Source organism: Oreochromis aureus, linkage group 2, assembly GCF_013358895.1.
Source record: "Oreochromis aureus strain Israel breed Guangdong linkage group 2, ZZ_aureus, whole genome shotgun sequence".
NCBI classification, from domain to species: domain Eukaryota; kingdom Metazoa; phylum Chordata; class Actinopteri; order Cichliformes; family Cichlidae; genus Oreochromis; species Oreochromis aureus.
In genome coordinates this window covers 19,593,349-19,612,852 of record NC_052943.1, presented here as the reverse complement: position 1 = coordinate 19,612,852, position 19,504 = coordinate 19,593,349, and the positions used below count along the sequence as shown (strand labels likewise).

Here is a 19,504-nt window from a genome sequence, read left to right as displayed (position 1 = left end):
GGTGTGGATGACTCAGAGTACAGACAGTGGACTCTGCACTTTGTGGACTGGTGCCAGCAGAACCACCTGCTGATCAACGCCAGGAAAACCAAGGAGTTGGTGGTGGACTTCCGGAGACGCTGACCCACCACACTGACACCGGTAAACATCCAGGGAGTGGACATTGAGATAGTGGACTCATATAGGTACCTGGGTGTTCACCTGAATAATAAACTGGACTGGAGCCACAACACTAATGCTCTTTACAGGAAGGGTCAGAGCAGACTCTACCTGCTGAGGCGGCTGAGGTCATTTGGAGTCCAGGGAGCACTTCGAAAGACATTCTATAACTCTGTGGTGGCATCCGTCATTTTTTACAGTGTTGTATGGTGGAGCAGCAGTTTATCGACAGCTGAGAGGTAGGGGTTGGATAAAACTCATCAGAAAGGCCAGCTCTGTTCTTGGATGCACCCTGGATCCAGTGCAGGTGGTGGGAGACAGAAGGACTCTGGCCAAAATAACTTCTCTGATGGACAGAGTCTCCCCCCCCCCTTGCATGTAAATGTTGCTGAACTGCAGAGCTCCTTCAGTGACAGACTGCTGCATCCTAGATGTATGAAGGAGCGTTTCTGCAGGTCCTTCCTCCCTACAGCTGTCAGACTGTACAATCAAAGCTGCTCCCAACAAACATAGATGTTTACATCAGTGCTGTAACAACTTCTACTGTTATAACTTGCACATTACTTTTTTCAGTTTATAACTGAAAAAACAGTTATATTGGATATATATTGGAAGTTACCTATCTACTTTTTAATGCACAGGTACAATACACAATCTGCACTTTTCTAATTATTCTAAATATTCTTAACTATTTAAACATCTTTCAGTATCCTGCTCTGTTTGCACACTACAACCTGGGTTTGCCACTTATCTGTACTTTAATTTTAATAACTGTACAGTACTCTGCTTTGGTAACTATTGTCCATGATCTAAATATATTAAAGGATTATTCTATTCTATTCACTTGACTAATTTGTCCTTATGTCATCCGAGAGAGACGCCGGGTGGTAATGGCGGTACATCACGGACTTAAGGACTATGTTGGGAGGGACCGAGCAACTCGACGGTTTTTATGTGAAATAAATTATATTTTAGAACCCTATATTTTCTATTTCTTTGGCTCCTCCACTGCTCTCCCCGTTTTAGAAGGGGTTCCCTTCTTAGAGTTAGAAGAGAACTATTATTAAAAAGCAAAAATATTTTCTCTTCTAAAAAGTCGACACTTTAAAAGTTTTTGCTTTTAGTGGCATCTAAAGTCGTGAATGGGGATGCACAGTACAGTAGTGCAATTCATCCTGATCGGTGATTGGTCAAAAGTCTAGAGTGAAAGAAGAGGCTTGTGATTGGTTAAAAATGTGCAATGAGGAAGATTTCTTTTATTCATTCAGTCTGTTGTCTGTTTTTTCTTTGTCAGGTGATATTTTCAGCTCCTTTATCCCACCTGACGCCTGGACTGCTGTCTGTGGTCTTCAGCATGATCACAATGTGTTATTTATGTATTTTGACTGGTTTACAATGACAGGACAGTAAGCATTATCAGTGTATATTCCAATAAAAGCATCTAGTTTTTACTCCAACATCGATGAGGATTTTCTTTTGGCTCTTTTGAACCAACAGGTTGGAAAGTCCCCTGAAATTAAGAGCAACTGAAAATCAATTCCTTTCTTTTCTTCTGTGATTATTATGTGCAAAGACTAGCCATAAGAGGAGTCTTTTAGGTTCTCCTGATGAGACAATGTAATTGTTTTACTTTTCTACTGGTAAAATCTGAAGGATTATTCATGCCATGACACTGTCATTTACAGACAGGTAAGAAATTAAAGGCATGCCCTGAACTCTTGACCCCTACACAGAGAGACATTGTTGCACTTTGCTGCCATGTTAGGGTTCACTTGTCAAAGGTAAAAGAGTTGTAAAATCATTACAAACTTGCTATGAGAGATTATGTTTGTCCCGTGACAAATAGACTGAGTAGTTGATTATGAAAAAGGCGTGATCATACACCATGGCTTTCACAGTCACCTGATGTCAACCAAGACTATTCTGGGGAAATTTGACACACATAACATATTGATAATAGCTCTGTTAGTGTTTACTAAACAATTCCAAGATACACTGAAGTTGTTGTGGAGGCATGTGTTGTACAAATACTTCCAAAACTTGTCTTTGCCTGCTTGTACACATTGCTTCTTTGGTTCAGGTCTGTTATGTGTTTCTACATAGTTGTGTCTGTCTAAGGCAGATTAAAGCCCAACTTAGGCATTCATTAAGTAAATACACAACTCACTGTTACTGTAACACAGGACACTTTATTAAAGTGGATGAAACAGGAATACAGGAAAACAGCACTGCAGGGTAGTCAATCAGTGAACTGAACTACAAAAAGTCAAAAGTGAGTATCAGGTAGGCTGGAATCATACACGTTACCATCAACAATATCATTGTGAATGTTACACATACTTAAAGAAAGTTTACAACGAGCGAGATGTACTGACAATAGCCAAACACGGGTAAATGTGTAGTAAATGCCAGTGCGGTAAATCTGCCTAGTATGATATTAAATACACTTACTACTTCATATATCTCAGATCGTTTGTAACGAGCCACGGAAAGCATCATGTTGACTTGAAGGCGCGTGGATACCCTCTGTGCGTGAGTGAAGGCAGCGGCTCGACTGAGCAGCTGCTGTGTGCAGGTTTGGTGAAGACCATAGTTCTCACCAGGCCTGCTGACGAGGTGCATGGGCATCTGGATTTACAACATGAATTGCTAATGTCGCGATCATCAGTTGTAGCCACTGAAAAGACTAGAAATGGGCGTAATACATTAGATGTCGGCTAGCGCGCGGCTAACATTTACCACAAAGAAAAAGGCTTAAATGCGCTATTCAGCGTCGTGTAATTTCCGCTAAATCCAGAGTCTGTAACTTCACGTAAACATAGAAGAAATGCCAGTTTCCATTTCAAAAAAATAGCGGACTTGCCGGCTTCTTCGCTGTGTGTTGTTGTTGTTTTGGTGACGCAACTTCCGTCGACCAGACGATTGGTCGTCTACAGTGGGTTTCGGCGCTCCTATTGGCCCGAGTCTACAGTGTCTACGCTCCGGGCCAATGAAAAGACGTAACGGTCTACAGACAGCGTAGACGTTGTCCGAATCAGAGTCTGCGCATCTAAGCTAACTTCATGGCCAGATATCATCAGTCCCAAACAGCGTTAAAACGTCCGTCTGTGTCAAGACTGCGTATTGTATCTGCTTAATTTCGACTGTTTTCAAATTATTTAATAAACAAGCAAACAAACAAAAACTCCTGTTCATTTCAAAGCGCATGATCTGAGCATGCGCGGAATGTCTTACAACTCTCCTTTGATCAATCAAAAGATCAAAGGATCAAAGAGAGCTGACGTCAAAGTCGCTGCCAGAAAAGTTCATAAATACACCCCAGTTTCTTTAACTCAGTATTTTCAGAAACAGCTAGTTGTTTTTGCAAGCCAGGAGTCCTTGGGAAAGCGAACACTTTTACATTCAAATTATTCAGTTAACCATTAGGTTTTGTTTTTTGCCTTAAACTTTAATAAAAATGTCACAGGAACCGTCTAGCAATTCAGTGTCCGACAGAGAAACGAGAGAGGAGTCACACAGACCGCCCGAGTCAGCGGAGAGAAGAATCACCCAGGGCGTGGACCCCCAACAGGAAATTAGCATAAGAGAGATAGAGGGGGTGCCCCTGAAGATAACAATGCAGAGCGAAGAAATTCAGAATGATCTGCATGTGTTACAGAAAAAGTACGAAATTCTCCTTGAGCAGAACAGCAGTATTCTTGCTCAGCTGTCCAAGGTTGAAATTGAGCAAGAACAACAAAAGATAGAGAATGCAAATCTTGAGAAAGCTTTACAAATTCTCGGGAAAGCTTTAGAAAATCTTGATTGCCAGGTGGAAGATTTACATTGTATATTAATCAAAAATGCTACTGAACCTGAGGAACATGACAAGGTGCATGCACTTGAGGAAAAGCTACAGTTTCACCGTGAGGAGAACACGATGTCCGAGGTTGAAAGTGAGGCAAATGATCAAGAGACAGAGAATGCAAATCCTGAGAAAGCTTTACAAAACCCTCAGTGCCAAGTGGAAGAATTGCAGCGTTCAGAAATCAGAAATGCTACTGAACCTGAGGAACTTGAGACTCCTGTTGCTCAACCACCTCCTGATGAGGTTCAGGCTAGTGGTTCGTGGCGTCGTTGTGCCAAAAGCCTACTTAAAGTAGGTTTAGGTCTTGCCACAGTGGTCCTTGTCATTCCTGCAGCTTGCTGGGCTGTCTCAAAGATGTTCAACTGAAGTGAATGTCCCAGCTGTTCCCTGTGGGATTGTGTTTATAATCTTGTGAAAGACCCATAACATGTACTCTTGCCGCTCACAGCCACACACAGTAACAACAACAACAACAGCACTGCAGGACCTAGTTCAGCCTTTAAGCCAGCGAAGCATGATTGCGGATTGCGCTCGAGTGCGTCCACCTCCCCTGCAGCGGCACTGCAAACCACGCCCGCCACACATCAACTCGAGCCCTACTACAATTTTGGACGTGGACCAGTTAACTTTTAAAGAGCAGTAATGATGTTTTCCAACCACGGTCCTCCGTGAATCGCTACCTTATCGTGGTGGAGGGGTTTGTGTGTCCCAGGGATCCCAGGGGCTATGTTGTCTGGGGGCTTTTGCCCCCTGGTAGGGTCTCCCATGGCAAATTGGTCTTGGGTGAGGGACCAGACAAAGAGCGATTCAGAAGACCCTTATGAAGAGAATATCGAGGGAACAGTTTACCCTGCCGGGATAGGGTTGCGGGCCCCGCCCTGGAGCCAGGCCGGGAGGGTGCCCAGGGCGGCGTCTGGTGGCGGGCCTTAGTCCATGGGGCCCGGCCGAGCACAGCCCGAAGAGGAGACATGGGCCCATCCTCCCGCAGGCCCACCACCCGCAGGAGGCGCCATAGGGGTCGGGTGCATTGTGTGCTGGGCGGCGGCCAGGAGCGGAGGCCCTGGCGGACTGATCCCCGGCTGCCAAGACTGGCAATAGGGACATGGAATGTCACCTCTCTGGTGGGGAAGGAGCCTGAGTTAGTGCGTGAGGTTGAGAGTCGAACCTCGGATACAGGAGGAACAATGCGGTTTTCGTCCTGGTCGCGGAACACTGGACCAGCTCTTTATCCTCTCAAGGATACTTGAGGGTGCATGGGAGTTTGCCCAACCAGTCTACATGTGTTTTGTGGACTTGGAGAAGGCATTCGACCGTGTCCCTCGGGGTGTCCTGTGGGAGGTGTTGCGGGAGTATGGGGTGTCTGGCCCATTGCTACGGGCCATTCGATCCCTATACAACTGTTGCAAGAGTTTGGTTTGCATTGCCGGCAATAAGTCGGACTCGTTCCCGGTGGGTGATGGGCTCCGCCAGGGCTGCCCTTTGTCACCGGTTCTGTTCATAATTTTTATGGACAGGATTTCTAGGCGCAGCCAAGTGGCGGAGGGCTTTTCGCCCGGTGGCCTCAGAATCTCATCTCTGCTTTTTGCGGATGATGTGGTTCTGTTGGCTTCATCAGGTGAAGGCCTCCAGCTCGCACTGGAACAGTTCGCAGCCAAGTGTGAAGCAGCGGGAATGAGGATCAGCACCTCCAAATCTGAGGCCATGGTTCTCAGCCGGAAAAGGGTGGAGTGCCCACTCCGGGTCGTCGGGATGAGTTCCTGCCCCAAGTGGAGGAGTTCAAGTATCTCGGGGTCTTGTTCGCGAGTGATGGGAGAAGGGAGCCGGAGATCGACAGGCGGATTGGTGCTGCGGCTGCAGTGATGCGGATGCTGCACCGGTCCGTCGTGGTGAAGAGGGAGCTGAGTGTAAAGCGAAGCTCTCAATTTACCGGTCGATCTCGTCCCTACCCTCACCTATGGCCACGAGCTGTGGGTAGTGACCGAAAGAACGAGATCGCGGATACAAGCGGCAGAAATGAGCTTCCTCCGAAGGGTGGCTGGCCTCCCTTAGAGATAGGGTGAGAAGTTCGGCCATCCGGGAGGGGCTCAGAGTAGAGCCGCTGCTCCTCCACATCGAAAGGAGCCAGTTGAGGTGGTTCGGGCATCTGACAAGGATGCCTCCTGGGCGCCTCCTGGGTGAGGTGTTCGGGCATGTCCCACGGGAGGAGGCCCAGGGGCAGACCCAGGACACGCTGAGAGATTATATCTCTCGGCTGGCCTGGGAACGCCTTTGGTGTTCCCCGGATAAGCTGGAGGAGGTGGCTGGGAGAGGGAGGTCTGGGCTTCTCTGCTTAGGCTGCTGCCCCCGCGACCCAGCCTCGGATAAAGCGGATGAAGATGGATGGATGGTCCACCAACTATACCAACCTGCGATAGCTATGCCGTGCTCTCCTTTATGTTAAATTTTATTTTGCCCCTCACCCCCCAACCAGTCCTGGCAGATGACTGCCCCTCCATGAGCCTGGTTCTGCCTCAGGTTTCTTCCTGTAAAAGGGAGTTTTTCCTGGCCACCGTTGCCTAGTGCTTGTTCATAGGGGATCATTTGATTGTTGGGGTTGAATTAATTTTATTTAACCCTGGAGAACCCATGGGGTCAAATTTGACCCCATGGTTTCCCTAGAAAACCAATGGGGTCGGCTCTGACCCCATGGGTTCTCCAGGGTTAAATTAATTCAGGTGAGGGGTTCACTTGATAGGGAGCACTAAAAAACTGCAAATATAAAAAAACAAAAAGTGTATTTAGCAGCAAATCAAAATAAAGAAAACAAATAACTAAAAATTCCCTACTGCTTTGTTTATTTACTTAAAAGAACAGTTTTAAATTTTGTGTGAAAGTGTCATGGCCCTTGGTCAAGTGATCCAGGGTTTATCTTTTGGACTGTGTGAATCTGGTTTAATTTGTGTCCTTTCATTTAATAGTATTCATGGTTCTGTTTCTCATCTCCCATGTGTCCATGTTGCTTGTGTATGCGTGTCTTATGTGAGATTATTATATTATCTTATGCCATGTTATATCCCTGATTAATGATTGTGAAATTATTATGTAGTTTTAGTTTGCTTTATTCTCCTGAAGAGGTGATAACTATTAGATTTATTAAACTGATTTGTATTAGATTAGACTGCTGATTTATTGTGAATGAATGATATTGTTTTAAGATGCATTACTGCTGAGTTATAAGAAATACCGTTTTCAGAGAGTCATGGCCTTATTTGTCTGATTAGAAGAGAACAGAACATACCAGAGAGGTTTTCTGCCCCATCTCATCAGGAGGAGATAAAACAAGGAGCCGAGGTCATAACTTGGGCGCCGTGTGAGAGAAAGAATGTGAATGTTTAGGCTTTTACGACTAGGTGGGGGCCACTAGAGGCTATAAGAGGCTGAGTAACCCTCCACCAGTTTGAGATTTCCTGTGACCCTCTTCAGGCATCTCTCCCCATCATGATGGCTTGTGCTCATAAGTGTTGAATTGTATGGAAATAAATAATGGTTGATTGAGCATTTATACACCGAGTATTGTCCTTCCTTCAGCCCAAAGATTAAAAGAATTGGGAGATTTTAACACTTAATAGCCAGGCACATCCACATCATCCACGTCACCGGCAGAGCGGTGACCTCCAAATCGTCTCGGCCAGACCACCCTTTGCGTGGCTCCTCCCTAGCTGGAATATGGTCAGAGGATGAGGAGGCCACCACTTAATTTACTGCCAAGAAAATGATTTCAGACTGGCCAGAGCCTCACATGAACATTTTGGCTGTGTTGATATGTCTTCTAAAGTTTTTGATAGTTCTTTTTTCAGTTAGAGAATTAGTCCAAATAAGTCTGGTGTGGCTGAGACAGCCAGCCCAAGTTTGTTTCCTTCTGTCCCTGGTCTTGTGGAGTTGCCCCCACGTGTCTCGCCTCTCAGCCTGCTATAATTCATTTTTCCATGAGGATCAAGTAATGGACCTATAGACACTGTTTCCATGGACATTCATGCTACGGCTGTTTTTTGTGTGGCTGAACCACACTGTAAACCTGGATTAGTTGAGTTTACTAAAGATTTGCATGGAAACCCCTTCCCCTAAACCAGTAACTAGGCAGAACTACAGAACAGATAGTGTCACTGGTAACTGAAGAGTAGTCAAATGGGGCGTGTGTGTGTATTTGTATTTTAATATATGCTACTCTGTGGTGCTGTGGTGAAGCATCTTTGTTAAGACCTAAAGGGTTAGTTTGGATATTTAGAAGTTTGTTGAGGTGAACTTTTGCTGTTTGATTTGCTGCCTTACTGTTGTTGCATCCGCTCTCAAAAGTTGATTTTCAGATACTGTTTTTTGAAAGGTCGTGGAGTGTATGTGGCACAGTGTACCGAAATCCTGCATTTCCTGTCTGGGTGCTCAGTTTTGATATTCAACACTGTAATAAGACTACGGTATGACAATGAATCAGATATCTAATGGTTTTGCAAATGGCTGTGAATCGCTCTTGACTGTAGGTAAGAAACGTGTCTGTCCGATGTGCCGTTTGACCTATGTATGGATTTCGTTTGACTGTGAAGTAATGACCGGATTCCCTTTGTCGCAAGTTTGGAGTAGGCCCCGCCCACAACATCGTTCCATTAAGAATAGGCCCCGCCAACAAAGAACAACCTCTCATTAAACACTTACACTTTACAACTTCACTCAACTGTGGGTCAATATGAACGGGTCACGCAGGTGGAAGAGGTGGGAACTGTTGCTTCTGGCCCTGTTGCTTATGTATAGACATACACTTAAAAAACAAAAAGAACTGATCAAATAGATTTGCAGGTAATTACATTAAAAACACTCAAAAAGAAACAAACACATTATAGTGCATTCTGTTTGCATTGCAGTACTCACTTATTCTTTACAGATATTCGAATATTAACAGTAACGTGAATGTAAAATCTGAAAGTGAACATTTATGCATAGTAATGCAACTTTCTGTTCACCACCAGAGGTCGCTGCCGCCTGTCTCACAGATAAAACGTCAACGTCCGAGTTGAAAGGGGAAAGGTCGTCTGAAACATGGCTGCTCCCCTGGATGACATGTTTTCCTTCTGCGTGGACCCCGGCAAAGTGTCTAGCTGTGTGGAAGTCAGATTTATCGACAATGTCAAGGTGAGACTTATCCATGATTTTCAGTTTAAACGGATTTAGAAGAAATCTCCGGCTGAACGTAGATTTAAAGCGGCGGTGCTGTAGTCGCATGTCGGCTGTCAGTGCGGATCACAGCCAGGCACGACTGGCTGATGGCTGACACACAGTGGAGATTGAATGATTGTCTAAATCCCCCATGAAGGGTTTGATTTCTGTGTTGCCTTCAGGAAAATTTAGGACAGCAGCTTCCAGAGACCAAAGCTTAGCTCGCAAATATCACAGTATAAGAATTACTAGATGAAAATAACCCCTACTATTCATGTCCAATAATAATAATAATAATAATAATAATAATAATAATAATAATAATACTAACTGTGATAGAGTGCTAACAAGTTCACGTCTTTAACTTGGTCTTTCTGTGTGCGGGTGTGGTTTTTTTTCTTCTTCTTCTTCTTCTTCTTTTAAAGGAAATTCTTAAATAGATAAATGTAATCAGTTCAGTTGACACGTGATGTTGCAGGCATCATGACGTTTTCCACAGCTTTCAGGTCAAATCATCTGTGAATGATAATGGAGCACCTGGTGGACCTGCCTGCTCCGGTGTTCTCTGGAGGATGACAGCCTGTGAGCACAGGTCCCGCTAAACCATGTTGGGCTGTCATGGAGTGTTTTTATGGCACTTTAGTCAGTAACATAGCCCTTGGAGGTCATTTTGTAGGCCTCTGCCATCATTGTCGGCCTCCTGTCCCTCCTTGCACAAAGAAGCAGTTGCTGGTCCGCTTTTCATTTGATGACCTTCTACGCCCTGTCCAGCTCACCTAATGTAACAGCCAGTCTCCTGCTATCTGTCTTGAGACAGTGCTGGGAGACACAGCAGAAAGTCCTGTGATAATATGGATGTGGCAACCTGAATGGGCAGCAGGTTCCATCATATGTTACCAGTAGAGACAAGAATACTAGTAAAAAGCAAACTAGAGGAGAGATGGTCTGTGGCCACCACCTGTAAAACTATATCTATATTTGGAGATTTGATGAGCATATATTCTGATAAATCAGCTGATTATATATATTTTTTTTCTTTCAGACACACAAAATTTAATGGATTTCTCTAGGACAAGCTAGAAAGGGTGCTTTTCTTCTTTACTTTGTTAATCTTCATTAATCAGCTGTTATGAATGCAAATACCAGTGGATTGTTAATATAGTCACATTAATAAACTGAGTGGACTCTAAATGGTGGTGCTTGTTTTTTAAGTGGTCTGTCTGGACTGAATGCAGCAGTATGTTATTCCTCCTCTCCTTACATTTTTTACTCATGTTCATTGGTTGATGTGTGATTGGTGGATGGAAAAATGAAAGCAATATCTTACAATTCCTAGGAAAAACCTGTTTGGGCTGCAGCAAGTTATGAGGTTTCTTAAATATGGTGATTAAGAAATGAATCATTTTAGGTCTCACTGTGATTACATTTTAATTTCTTGTAAAATTTTCATAGTCTATAACTTTCCTGTAGTGACTGAAGACTGCAGTAACAGTTTGTTATTCATGTTACAGGGCAAGGGTCTCTTTGCCAAAAGGAGCATGAAGAAGGGAGAAACCATTTTCATTGAGCGGCCTCTCGTCTCTGCCCAATTCCTGTGGAACACTTTGTATAAATATAAAGGTGAGATGTTTGATGCACATCTTTGCACATATAGAGAAGCACTTATAGTGGATGTGGATCTAGAATCAAACTTTATTATCTCAATGCTGCCCTGCTGTGATGTCGTCTCTGTTCACCGGCTCTACCATCATGCCCCCAACAGCCTGTGAATACTGCTTACGTGCTTTGGAGACTGCAGAGGGGAATGCGAGAAGACTTAGCGGCATCCCCGGACTCAGCCTTCCTCATCCTGAGCTGTGCCGTGTACGCCCAGAACAGCATCAAGCGTGCCCTCAGTGCCAGGTAAATCTATCTTAGTCCAGTCCACTACCAAAAAAAAGCATAACTTGCAATTTTTCGTGAAACTAAAACCCTCACAGCAACTGGTGAGGTCGATATGAGATACAAAACATTGATTTTAACCTGGCAGTGGTCAAGGAAGAGCTTCAGCTACATCAATGGCGGTTGCTCGCTAATCAGTCTTTAGAGGCCACTACTAACACCCAGTCAATAAGCCAAGCTAAGGTCACATGAAAATGTAAATACATGCCCCCGTTGCTAGAAAAGCATACATTTGATCCTCTTTTGCAGTAGTGCCTTCTGACAAAACATATTTGATATGCTCAAATCAGATTTTATATTCTCTGTGCCAAAGTGTATGGCGTCAATATGCCAAGTTCGAAAGGAGCCTTCAAGGCCTGTTCGAAAAAGGTCATGCTTACCTAAGAGAGTAGAAATGGGCTACGGCAGCAGAAGACCACACCGAGTACCACTCGATGAAACTGAAGCTACAGTTTGAACAACAGAAGATTAGTCTGAGTCTTAGTTTCTGTTGAGGTGTACAGATTGTAGGGTCACAATTTGGTGTAAACGACACGAAAGCATGGAAGCATTTGTACTATATTTAACAATTCAGGCTGCTGGCGATGGTGTAATGGTGTTGATGGTATGTTCTGGCACTCCTTCAGCCCCTGAGTGCTATTGCTGACCATGTCCATCCCTTTATGACCAAAGTGCACCTTCCTCGAATCTTTACCACAAAGAGTTAAGGCAGTTTTGAGACAAAAGGGAGTCTCTCCCTGTACTAGCAAGGTGTACCTAATAAAGTGGCGAATGAGCCTGTACAGTACCTGCAACAAGCAAACAGGCAGGCAACGCTTAAACTATATTAAAGTGAACTAAACATAATTTCATGCCGTTCTGCTTTGGGGCTTTTGAAGCGCTACACCTTCACTTTTAATGCTCACTGCTTTCTCAATATAACCGAGTGCTGGATGCAGATTTATCAGATCTGCTTTTCAGAATGGATGATGATGATGTTCCAGAAATGCTTTATGTCCTTTATTAACTTCAAAACTGGCTCCAGTAAATTTCATTCTCCTGAAAGTCATAACTTTCCTGGTTTCTCCAAAGGAAACTTAAACTCATAAATGGGGATTAAAGAGTTCAGTGATGAATTTGTCCCTGGAGTCACTGCGAACTTGGTAAAAGCAGTGATTTAAAAACACGAAGCCATAGTGCTTTACTCAGCCCCGCAGATTCAAGAAATTATAAACCATAAAACCAGTTTCCTCATTAGTTTAACATTTCGAATGTTTTTATGTTTGGGGTCAATCCCCCGCCCTCTGCTCCCTCTGTAGGTGATGTACTGCAGCAGCGAGTGTCGACAGGCAGCGGCAGATCAGTACCATCGGGCTCTGTGTCTGGGTCCCTCTGAAGAAGATCCCGATCACCCCATCAACAAGCTCAAAGATGCGTGGAAGTGAGGGAGCATTTTAAAAACGTTCATCTTCTGAGAGCGATGACTTTCTAATTCACCCCAATGACCGACTACTGCTTTCTTTCAGGAGTATGCATTATCCCCCTGAGACCTCCAGCATCATGCTTATGGCCAAAATGGTAGCTATGGTAAAACAGGTGAGTCTTTTTATCTAATTTATAGCTTTGAAAATATTCAAGTTTTTGTACTTATGCTCAGTATTAGAAATATAATACAAACTTCTCTGTAAAGGAACATGATATGCTGCACGTAATCACATTTTCCTTTTTTTTTTTTTTTTTACACTCTGTATTGCTAATGTTTCATTTTTAAATTAAACTTTATGAAATTATTGCTAGCTTGAAATGAACTTTGCTGTGATACAGGTGCTGTAAACAAGAAAAGCTACATGTTAATTTTTGAAAGGTCACAGGTTCATTAGACTAATGTTTGCAGACTTTCCTCTTTTCACCAGGCTGACAGAAAACAAATTACAGTGTGATGTATATATTAATTTTAAAAAGTCATGGTTATTAGTTTCTGAATACTCTAAAACGTGTTGACTTCTGTTACAGGATGTTAAGATTACTTGTACAGGTTTCAATGAGTACTATCATTTAACCCTTTCCTCTTAAAAAACAAAAAATACTCCCAAAAACTAATCATGCAAAACACAAGTAGGTGTGTAGCAGAGATTCAGTAAGTCACACAACATTATTTATGTTTTCCAGGCCAAAGATAAAGCACACTTGCAGAAGCTGTTTACTCATTTCTGCAGCCGGACAGCCAATGAGGAAGAGGAGATCGCCCATAAGCTCCTAGGAGAACAGTTCAGAGTGAGTTACCTTCTTGTTATTTCTGCCTGACGTGCGAATTCATTGAGGTACAAAATGTCAAAAGTCGGCAAATTCAAACACAGTATCATGCTCTTATGGTGATCTTAGCTCTTCACAGCTCGATAAGCAAGGCATGCCAGGCGTCAAACATACGCGTGATGTGTATTTTCTGTTATGTAAAATATTACATGAAGTTATTTCAACTTGTTTCTGTAGGGGCAGTTGGCCTTGCTGCACAGCCTTTTTAGAGAAGCACTTTATGACGACCATCTCAGCCGGGTTAGTATGTTCTGCAAAGCCACAGCACACATTGTTTCCTCTTGTTTTCAATCCAGCATTCATTCAACCATTTTTTTTTTTTACAGAATGCTGCCAAAAATATCACAAAAAGCGGTTGTTGCTCGAGACAGCTAATTAAAGCTGCTCACTGGTGGAATTAGAGCTGACAGCTCTGATTTATTTGGCCACCTTTGCCTCCTTAATATTGTTCTACCTATTAAATCATTTTTACAAGAATGTCATTGTACCTAACATGTTAGTTTTTTCATGTTGATGGTTTTTTTAAAATGTATTTAATTATTTTTTTGAACACATGAAAACCTAGTGCCTAATGACTGTAATCATTATTGTTTCACTTGGCAATCACAGGAAAATTGAGAAAAATGCCCCTCACATGCTCCCAGAGCCCAGTTATTTTATTTGGTCCAGATGATGATGCTGGACAATACTTCAGCTGTTTAAGATATATGGATATTTTATGTAAGCTATAGGACAAGAAAATACTATTTATATCCTTGTAGTCTGATGTGGCGCAAACATTTTCACCATAATACGATGCCAGTGACAGTCACACTGTCTGTGCAGCACTGCCTGCCTTCATACTTGGTGAGACATTCCCATTCGCTTACAAGTTTTCCTGCAACACTGAGACACAACAGTGGTCTAACATTAAATAATAATAAATTCATTTGTGAAAACAACAAAAAGGGAAAGTAATGAATTATAGATACCTGCCTGTGTTTTGGGGTTCAAAATGTCTCAAAAAAACATGACAACAGTTTCAGCATGAAACGGCTCATTTGCTGTTTAGACTTCATAATGAAATGCATAAAATGGTTTTGATACGTTTCCTCAAGATTGACCTTTTTACAGCTTTCCTTCTTGGCTTTAGCCAGAGCAGATTTGTTCCTTTTAACCAGCTTATTTGTCACAAATCTTCAATGACCATAGCATGGATAATCCTCCTTATGATTTACAAAATAGAATCAACTCTTTTATTCAATATGACCTGAAATGATAAAGCCCACGTGTTTACAGAGGTAGAAACAGAATGCTGTTTTTCACTTCTATAGGATCAGAAGTCCTTTTTTTTTTTTTTTTTTTTTTGGCAACCACAGCTGTCACCATCTGGTAGCTTTGAGATAGAATGCAGGTTTAAGGTGCTTCCTGGGTTTGGCTTAATTTTTGCACCCAGAAGCTACCTTCATGTCTTTATACCGTCTTTGTTTGTGGCCCTTGTAAGAACTGTGAAGCTCAATGTTCACTATTGGTCATATGGAGCCAACCCTTCCCTGTACAAGTAAATAATCCCATAACAACAGTGTTGGGCTGGAAGAAAAGAATGTACTACTTGATTTACCAAGTTGATGGTTGAACTCTATCAAAAACAAGTAAATAAAACCATGTCCTTCACTCTACTTGTATGATATGAGTCAGTTTGCTTAATTAAAAAAAAAAAAAAGACTTAAATTATGATTATATCATAATTTCTGAGTAATCAAAATCTTGGTAATTCCAACGGGCACTCAGACTTTTTCTGGGAATTCTGTTCTTTGATCACAGCTTGTCAAATGTGAGGGTTTTCTTCTTTTTTCTCATTATAATTGTTTGTTAGTTACCTTGGGCTTGAAGTGAAAATCTGACTTCTCTGTTTTCTTGCAGTTTCTTTGATTTGTATAATCAAAGAGGAAAAAAATGTATTAATTACCAAAAGAGTTAATAATTTGCCAGCTCCCTGCGTGGATGATTAAAGGTGTGACTGTATTGCAGTGGTTTGTCCCTGAGGGTTTCCGTTCTCTGTTTGCTTTGGTGGGGACCAACGGACAAGGCATTGGCACCAGGTAAATATCACTGCAACCTTTAACCAGCTTAACACTAGCGCTCAATTTGGTTCTAACACTTCACTGTCTTTATGCTCTGTGTTATCCAAACGTAGCTCTCTGAGCCAGTGGGTTCATGCCTGTGATGCACTTGAGCTTCCTGCCCAGCAGAGGGAGCATTTGGACTCTTTTATTGACCAGCTGTACAAGGACATTGAAAAAGGTCACAATTTTATCTCAGTATTGCAGTATTTTCTACAATAAATTCTTTTTGTCTCAACTGAGCAGATTTGTGACGGCTGAATTGTCTGAATTAGTATTAGTATTTGTCTGTATATGTGTGTTTTTCGGTTTTGACCAATGCTGTGGTTGTTACATAAACCCGTGCATATCCAAGGAAAGGTCAGAAGTATGCATAATTTGTCTGTTCTGTGCAGAAACCGGAGACTTTCTAAACTGCGAGGGATCTGGACTCTTTCTGCTTCAAAGCTCATGTAAGTGCTGATGATGTCTCTCTTATGAAAACTGTTACTTCAGATTAAAGATGCTGTTAGTCTGGGCTAAAAGGCCATATGATAACCTCCCCCGATACACACACAACCATATGGCTTCTTTGACCTCTGCAGGTAACCACAGCTGCATACCCAACGCAGAGGCGTCGTTCCCCGACAACAATTTCCTCCTTCACCTCAGTGCCCTCTGTGACATCAACCAGGGAGAGGTGAGCTGACACGTCTGGGTTTTGAGTGATAAATTCTGGCCTGAAATAGACTGCACAGAACATTTGTGTGCCCCCTTGTCAGGGGGCATTAGAAGGCTGAGACTTTAAGGATTGGAGTGGGTTTGTCAAGCTGTCAGAAAGATTGAGAAGCCTTGCATCCGCGTGGCACAGTAATGTCACAGCGGCCGTGCTACTTTCACAGCAAAGATCTCCTCTGAATGCTGGCAAAGACTGAAGCGTTTTGTACCAGGAGAGCGAGAGAGCAGGGCAGAGCGATCTCCTGCGTGATGAAGCAACGACATTTGGGGAAAATGTTTTGTGCAAAATCTGGAAAAATGGCAATATGAGTAGTTTGTAACTGTTATGGTACAGTAATATTATATTGATGTTGGGATTCTTCAGCCAGTTCAGGAGTGTGTGTGTGTGTGTGTGTGTGTGTGTGTGTGTGTGTGTGTGTGTGTGTCTTTTCCATTTTCAGGAGATTTGCATCAGTTATTTGGACTGCTGTCAGCGGGACCGAAGCCGACATAGCAGACATAAGATTCTGAGGTAAACATCTGTAATCCCTGGGATACTTCACTTGAACGGGGGTCATACTGTTATGAATTCCATCTGGATCAATAAAAGCCTTCCAGGCAATAATAGGATGTCTTGAAGCAGATAGGCTAGTGGGTCTGATGGTTACTCCTGTGCTCAGTCTGCTCATTGATTAGCATGATCCAACAGCTTTTTTTTTTTTGCAAGTTTCTGAGTTGATGATGGTTTTAGAGCATCCTGTGTTAATTCTCAGTCTGGAGAAGGTGTTGTTTCATTACAGGTTGGTGTTGTGGTCCGGAAGTATTAATTACAGTGCTGAACAGTCGGTTGCTTTTGTGCACAGAAGCCACTTAAAAAGCCAAGATTTTCTTAACACCAAAGTGCAGAATGGTTCTAATTAAAAAGAGCTCTTATCAGAGGTGCAAACAATGTGACCAGTGGAACACTTTCTTCACAGGGAGAACTACCTGTTTGTCTGCTCGTGTCCAAAGTGCGTTTCCCAGATGGATGAATTGGATGTGACATCCGAGGAGGAAGAGGAAGAAGAAGGTGTGGCAGAAGGTGAAACAGAGGGGGATGAGATGGAAGATGAGATGACAGATGTCTGATGAAAGACTTGACCATATTGTTCTCAGCCGCCTCCCATTCCTGCCACCACGCTCAGCACCCATAAAGCCCGGAAGAATTAAGGACCAGTCCAGACTATGATCTGCATTTCACTGGCCAAATGTGTCTCAATGTGTGTTGAAAATGGCCTATTGGCAACACATTTCACCCAGTGCTTTAGAGATCAGTCACAGAAAGTGTGTGTGTGTGTGTGTGTGTGTGTGTGTGTGTGTGTGTGTGTGTGTGTGTGTGTGTGTGTGTGTGTGTGTGTGTGTGTGTGTGTGTGTGTGTGTGTGTGTGTGTGTGTGTGTGTGTGTGTGTGTGTGTGTGTGTGTGTGTGGACTGATGTTTTGCTTTTTTCTTTTTGGCTCCACTTCAGCACACTGGTGGTTTACAATAAAACAAAGAAAATGCATGCCATTTAAACCCATGGGGACTTAAAACTGTCAAATTCATGTTTTGGAGCTGTTTTGAACTACTACTCTTCAAGGATAACTATACCCAATCACAAATATTCGCTCTGGTTTAAGAAAAAGAGGTAAAAATTCAAACCTTTAACCTTTATAGTTTTCTGGCATCAACTCCAAATCAATACAAAGTTTTTCTGGGTGGTCACCTTTGTCCTTGGATTGCAATCCTGAAGTAGGTGATCTATTCCAGGGTGAAAATTTCCCATCCTCAGGACGCAAGAGGCATGTACTGCTGCCCTCACAATCACCAGGTCTTCACACAGTTGTACACACACACACACACATACTGGAGAGTTAGAGAGCACTTGTAAAAACCATCATCAAAACACCAAATGATGGGATGCCTTTTGGAAGAATGGCTTATTTTCCTCCAGCAGATTTCCAGGAAACTGGAGAATTGAACTGGAGTTCTGGCAAACATTCATTATTATCTATTGTTGTCAGCGCCACTGTCACAATAGAAGTTTCATTCACAGCTGATGTATACAATAAGAGGATAAGAGCGGCTTTAGCACAAGGTCAGGTCTATATCCTATAGTGTAGTTATTTTGTCTGTAATCCATTGTGTGGGAGTGAAGAGCCAAAGAAAAACTGTCAAAATATGGCGATTGCAATGTGTTTGACATGTAAGTTCACTTAATGTAACTCATAACAAATGTTTCCATTTTCTAAAGACTCTTAAAGAAAACAAAGCAGTTAAGCAAAGGTCAGTTTGTTCATAGGTGCTTCTGCTTTACCTAATATATGTTTCTTACATGACTATGCATACAGTGTTGTTCAGGCTTTTTATTTATAGGCCTAATTACAGCCTTGTCATATGGGAGACATCCAGCCGGTGAATATATAGTTTGGTTTCCATCCTTTGATCTACTGGGTTGAGTTAAACCTTACTTAATGCATTATGGAGACCTTGAGTGGAAAATTGCTTTGTCAGTAACTGTTTGCCCTTTTGTTGAGAACTGTATTTCAGACCACGGTTCCATATGAGTGAAATTGCTGCTGCTGCTGCTGCTGCTGCTGCTCTACGTGAATCAATATTACAACAATGACTGTAATCACAAATCGCAGTGTTTTCAGCTGCTCAACAAAGATTGGAAATATTGAATGACAATTTTCTCAGTTAGCAATCAGCACAGTGGCACAGGAGAACATGGCTTTGTAAGTCGCATGTAAAATTTAAATATAACAGGAGCCTAGCAGTTGTCATTTTTACTGCTCTGGCATAAAGCATTGAAATTGGATGTCTGTTGAGTCATTTATTTGTTTTACACACCTCCTGTCTTTGCTGCCGAAAATTGTACTGGTAAAATATTTGTTCAGTCCTTTCGCATTAACTACAAATCCTTAGTCAAATTCTTTCTCAAAGAGGTTAGGTCTAAAGCAGTCGTCTTTTTTTTTTGTTTTTTTTTGTTTTGGACCCTTCACACAACTAGAATCTGTCTTATTTTTAGATTTCTTTTATCATTTAAGGTTAAACTTATTTATTTGCTAAGGTTTTCCTGTTTTTCTCCTCGACAAATTCCATTAAAAGTCCAAAAGCGATGAATTGATCCTTCTGCAAAGTATCGGCTATGTGTCTAAAGCCACATTTATGTTATTTCGCTGTGGTTAGAGCTCTATTCTTGTCTAAAAACTATTGAAAACACATCTGTGAGCCACAGCAGCTCCATAGACTAATAACGCTTTT

The 19,504-nt window shown here is 42.5% G+C and overlaps 1 protein-coding gene across 1 annotated transcript; it reads left to right on the top strand.

The window, feature by feature from the left end:
- The first annotated feature begins 9,042 nt into the window (after positions 1 to 9,042).
- On the top strand, positions 9,043 to 19,058 carry smyd5 (SMYD family member 5). Its single transcript, XM_031741494.2, has 13 exons — positions 9,043 to 9,166; positions 10,702 to 10,810; positions 10,953 to 11,092; positions 12,430 to 12,551; positions 12,637 to 12,706; positions 13,280 to 13,384; positions 13,601 to 13,663; positions 15,434 to 15,504; positions 15,600 to 15,706; positions 15,921 to 15,977; positions 16,110 to 16,204; positions 16,683 to 16,753; positions 17,199 to 19,058. Exons 1-13 carry the CDS (start codon positions 9,074 to 9,076, stop codon positions 17,347 to 17,349), a joined length of 1,254 nt encoding a protein of 417 aa, XP_031597354.1. The 5' UTR covers positions 9,043 to 9,073; the 3' UTR covers positions 17,350 to 19,058.
- The last annotated feature ends 446 nt before the right edge of the window (positions 19,059 to 19,504 follow it).

What these genes read in the sequence shown, in the direction of transcription:
- smyd5 (XM_031741494.2), top strand. Translation starts at nt 9,074, where the DNA reads ATGGCTGCTCCCCTGGATGACATGTTTTCCTTCTGCGTGGACCCCGGC. An exon ending in ATGACGACCATCTCAGCCGG is followed by an intron (nt 13,664 to 15,433) that starts GTTAGTATGTTC and finishes ACTGTATTGCAG; the next exon opens with TGGTTTGTCCCTGAGGGTTT. An exon ending in GTGACATCAACCAGGGAGAG is followed by an intron (nt 16,205 to 16,682) that starts GTGAGCTGACAC and finishes TTCCATTTTCAG; the next exon opens with GAGATTTGCATCAGTTATTT.